This window comes from Echinops telfairi, unplaced genomic scaffold (genome assembly GCF_000313985.2).
Source record: "Echinops telfairi isolate 266 unplaced genomic scaffold, ASM31398v2 ScPeMD7_2291;HRSCAF=2852, whole genome shotgun sequence".
In the NCBI taxonomy this organism is placed as follows: Eukaryota; Metazoa; Chordata; class Mammalia; order Afrosoricida; family Tenrecidae; genus Echinops; species Echinops telfairi.
In genome coordinates, this window is record NW_022106189.1 from 21581912 (window position 1) to 21587078 (window position 5167).

The following is a 5167-nucleotide window of genomic DNA, read 5'->3' on the forward strand; positions in this document are numbered from 1 at the left end:
TTTCCTTTTACTTTCCTCTTGTCCCACTATCATGCTCAGCCTTCATTTGGGTTAGTTATTCCTCTTGACCATGCCCTACCAGGCCTTCTACACCCTCCTCACCACCAATTTGGATCACTTGTTATTCCCTTGTCACTGAGTTTGTTAACATCACTTCCTTTCCCCCCACCGCTCCCTGTCTCATGTCCCCCCATAACTGTCGGTCCCATTTTCTTTCCTCCAGATTGTAAGTCCAGTCTGTTATTTAGACAGACTTGGTTCTTTTAAATTTTCTATGTGTTGAAGGAGTGCCGAATTTGTGGAGCTGGGGGTAGGGTAGAGCTCAGGACTAACCAGACCTCCTGTTTAGATCATAACAGTGAAGGACTATGTGGCACACAATTATGTCTATCTACACTGAGATAGTGTCATGGGTTGAAATGCCTCAACTTGGCTGAGGTATGACTCTCAGTGGTTTGTCAGTTATGCAATCACCGTCCACGATGTAATCAGCCAACCAGTCGTAAGAGAATTAGAATGGGATACAACATCCTAACAAGGGATAAAAGGAGAAAGATGCACATAGTGGAAGGATCTGACCACCACCAAGAAAGAAGGGCCGGTAGCAGAGCAGTACAACCTTTGGACTCAGGGTTCCTGTGCTGAGAACCTTCCAGACCCAAGGCAAGACTGATGCTAAGGCACATGGAGTATTCAAGGAATGCCAAACCTATAGATTTTACACTTGATCTTAGTCAAAAGCCCGAGAAGCGATTAAACCCATGGATCCTGCAGAGCAACATAGATCCTCCAAAGCTGAAAGCCTTTCCCTAGTACCGGCACCTTGAATTTGGAGTTATAGTCTCCTAAACTGTGAGAGAATACTTCTGTGTGTGTGCTAACACCACCCACTTGAGGATTTGTTATACTGGCTCTAGATAACTAAGACAAATGATTATCAGTCTTCCTCTTCAGCTGTCTGGGATTGCAGAGAGCAAGGTCGGTACAAAATTATCTAAATACAATCTCAACCATGTGAAAATTGACATACAAACATTAATGGAAGTCTATTCGTATAGTTAACTGTCATGTGTAGATGGTAGATGTTTTTATGTATTTTTATGTTCTTTTCTATGTTTTAATTTTCTCCAACAAGCATAAATCAACATTGAACAAACCATGCAACCCTTAAGCAAGGAAAAAAAGTCCAAAACAGAATTCTCAAGCTGCTTGAGTGAATTGGACTTTGGTTTGTGTAGAAATAAGCCTGAAGCAGGTTAGTTTAACAGTACCCAGTTGGCTGGTCCCTGGGTCAGCTGTATTTGAATCAGCTAGAAATCTTGTATTAAAATAGTTCTAAACCTTATCCCCGACTTACTGAATTGGATTGCCAGAGGTGACACCAATAACTCCCCAGGCAATTACTCTCCAGATTTGAGAACTATTCTACCTTAAATGATGAAAAGAAGAGAACAAGACAGGAGCATTTCTTTGGATCAGGTAAACTCCCCTGCTCCATTAGGCCAGAGAGTTAACATTTTAAGCCAACACTTAGTAACTAGGAAAGGGTTACTTTCCTGAGCTTCTGAGAAAACCAGGGCTCACACACCACGTGACTGTTTTCACTGGGGAATGGGACTTAGTCTACGTTGAGCTGATAAAACAGGATTTAAAATTAATAAGCAAGGTCAGCTGTGTGGTCAAGTTCCATTTCTAGTTAGTTGAAGCTTGGCTTTGCTAGAAACTGATGATATCTCTTAGAAGATATCGAGTGCTCAGTCTAATGACACACCCTTGACCTCACCTGAGGGATCCACTACAAGAACAGGCAGATGAGCTGTTGGAAGCAGAAGTTATTCCCCAGGTTGTCCCCTCATAATATATGCCAAGCCTAAGGTGCTGCTTGCAAACACATGGTCACTGACTATACACCTGGAGGTCAACGGCTTAAAGGTTATCTGCGTGAAGGTTCTCGACCTTCCTAATGCCGTGATCCTTTAATACAGTTCCTTCCTCATGTTGTGGTAAACCCCCAATCATGATTATTCTCATTGCTACGTCCTAATTTTGCTACTGTTATGAATCGGGCGACCCCTGTGAAAGGGTCGTTCGATTCCCAAGGAGTTGTAACCCGCAGGTTCAGAACTGCTGGTCTAGAGCAATCAGACCCTATAGTCTGTCCCACTCTAAACAGCACCCACACCCTTCTGACAGGGATAATGGGTCATTCCCCTGAAGGAGGGCCCAGACACCTAAGGTCAAGCCAACTCAGGGACGACCAAGGTTAGGCTGCCATCATTACTCTAGAGCCCGCCCATCTTGTAATGTGCATGCCTTCCTGTCACACATGTGGTTACCTGTAAATAGGGGGCCTGGCATTCCCCTAGAGTGCATATAAGCCCTGGTTGGAAATATATAATATTCTCTCTTCGGATCTGGCTCCTGAAGTCACGGTGGCCTCGGAGGTGAATAGCTGCATACTTTATCTTGTCTGATGTTTCTATAATTTTACCCCTCAATTATATAGCCACCCCATGGACCAGGTCGATTGTGAAGGCTGGTACCCCACAATGAGCAGTCAGCAACATTTTCCCTCATGGAATGTGATCTTTTTTTTTTAAGTTTAGGGTTTTTCAACTTGGCTGGGCCAGAATTCTCAGTGGTTTGGCAGTTAAGGCTTAGTAATCCTCCCTGGATGAGATTTCCTTAAGCGTGTGACCCGTTTCCAATATAATGGATACTATGGAAAAGCATGCTTGCTTTTTGCTGAGTCTGGATTTTATATCTGGCTTGTCACCTAAGTTCCAGTTCTTTGGACTTGAGCAAGCAATTTGCTGTAGGATTGCGGGCACCTGCCAACCTTAAATTTGTAGCCAAAAGCCTGCCATCTGATGAGTTGTCAGCAGTTTACCACTTTACCTGTCTGCCTTGGACTCATTTGCCTCTGCAGCCAGAAGCCTGTTATCTGACCTGTCCATCTTGAGCTCCTCAGCAACATGAGTCAAGAGAAGCCCGCAGCTGGGCACCTGGCCCACAGATTCGGAACTTACCCACCTCTATAACTGTGTGAGCTATTTCACGGATATAAACCGTTCTGTATATTTTCATATACACGCTCCACCAGTTTTCCTTTTCTAGAGAATCCAACCTAAGACAAGGGATGAAGGAAATTGAAAGAGAACAGAACAAGGTGAGCCTGCTTTCTCCCTTACAATCACCATCAGAACTAGGATTTTCAACTGGTTCTTCCTGATTTAGTCATGACCAACAAAGGTAAACTAACTGGTCATGCATTTGTAAAATGTGCGTGACGCTGAATAACTGAAACAAGCAAAAGCAGGTCAGTGCCTGGCAAGAAACAATCTCTGTCTTAGAAAACAAAAACAGTGTGTGTTGCATAGCAACCCAACCTCTTGACAAACACAGAAACAGTGCTGCCTGGCTCAGAGGCGGCCTGCAGTGGTACTCTGGGTGTCACTGTCTGCACAGTCCTGGCGATTATCCCATCTGTTGTATCAGGCTCCTGCCAAGGACTCAATGCCTCTTCTGAGTCTCCCACCTCAGGACTTCAGCCTCTATAATTTGTCCTGTTCTATCCCGCTTGATTCAAATTTTTAAAACTCTGACTTTTGCCCATGACTGAACTGGTTTAAACCAGTTCAAATCCCTGGATCAACCCACAAACACTATGGACAGGGTAGGCAGGAAGGGGGTGGGGGCAGTCACTGTTTGGTATCCGTGTACGGTGATGGAAAATGTGGCTACAGCCATTGGTGAGGGCTGCTCGACCTGACTAATAAGTGCTGCCATGGCACTGTGCACATGAAAACGCTGAATTGGAAAGCCTATTAGATCTTTTGCAACAAAGCATCAACCAACCCATGAAAGCCAACATTAGAAACCCTACAAGTGATCCCAATAATGGCATTCTCAGACAGTCCTTTTATAATAGATTGGCAATCTACTTTTGCACCCTGTTTGAAAATAATTTTGCAGAAAGTTGAATTAGTTGTCAACCTCTAAGTATCAATACACCTCCCATCCCATAAAAATTGGTGTTTCCATATCTGGTGAAGATTTTAAGACCTGCAACCCTGGGTCCTCCCATTTCCGACTACTCCTTGGTACTGAGGATGAAGGCTGGTCTTCGATCTTGCTTCCAGTTCCATATCACATTCCCTTTTTCTTTACATTACCCACTTGCACCCTTCATGGTACTCCACTTATCCTCCAAGGTCCACAGGCTACGCAATCATATTTACAACTTCTCTGGATGGGCAAGCCAAATGGCCAAGGAAGAAGACAGAGCAGTGTCATTATATTGGAAAAAGCCAACATATCTGTGGGTTTATGGTCAGCCAAATTAGACTATTCACCCTCACCCCATTCTTCCCATGCGAAGAAAAAACATGGCAGTTTAGTAGACAGCGGCTGGGTCTTCTGTGATTTTATTTTAACAGAGAAACCAGGCTGCACTAAGCCTACATGATTAGAGCAGATGGTGGCTATCTTTCCAGTGGGGGAAGCCTGAGCCCTCCTGGCAGTACCCACCCAAGGTAGAAGGCACAGCCCCGAGTGCACCCTCTCCTGGTCCTTCCCTGCACTGCCTCCTCACGGGGTGAGATGAGCGCCTGCACAACCACTCAACAAGGTAGGACGTCCCAGTGGGCAGAAGAGGTAATCAAACTGACTCACGGATGCTGAAATGAAAGTGCAGGAGAGGGAGTTCTCCAGGGGAGTGTATGGCATGTGCATTCTTGACATAAGGATATCCTGACGGGGGCGTGGGGGAGGTTGTTGATGGGATGGGGAGCTAGGCTAGTGAGAGGTCTCTGTGTCTAAGGAAAAGAACAGCAATGATTAGGGCTGAGAGGGAAGTGTTAAAATGCCTCTAAGTATGAAAAAGGAGAGTCTTCTTTCTTCCTTTCTCTTAAATAAGCCAGGAAAGGGTGTCCTTTCCTTTCCTCGATGCAGTGGCAGTGGGCTCAGTGGGTTGCCCCCGAAGTGATTTCTGTACTATGGGCTCTTGTTGGGAAGGACACAGAGTCAGTGTCAGAAGCAGGCTTCTCTGTACAAGGTCTACTAAGTGCCAGTTCTTAGGCTGCATGAACAGAGGAACCCTCAGCACGCAAGGTGCTTCGGTTAAAGCTTCTGAAATATTGCAGTTGTGTGACTTTTTGGACAGATT

General features: G+C 45.1%; 1 protein-coding gene across 1 annotated transcript in view; it reads right to left on the reverse strand.

The window, feature by feature from the left end:
- Positions 1-4797: 4797 nt before the first annotated feature.
- Positions 4798-5167, reverse strand: part of GOT2 (glutamic-oxaloacetic transaminase 2) — a 26791-nt gene continuing 26421 nt past the window's right edge. The window contains exon 6 of the mRNA XM_045293904.1: positions 4798-4817. Coding sequence (XP_045149839.1) covers positions 4798-4817 — 20 coding nt within the window. The remainder of the gene's footprint in view (positions 4818-5167) is intronic.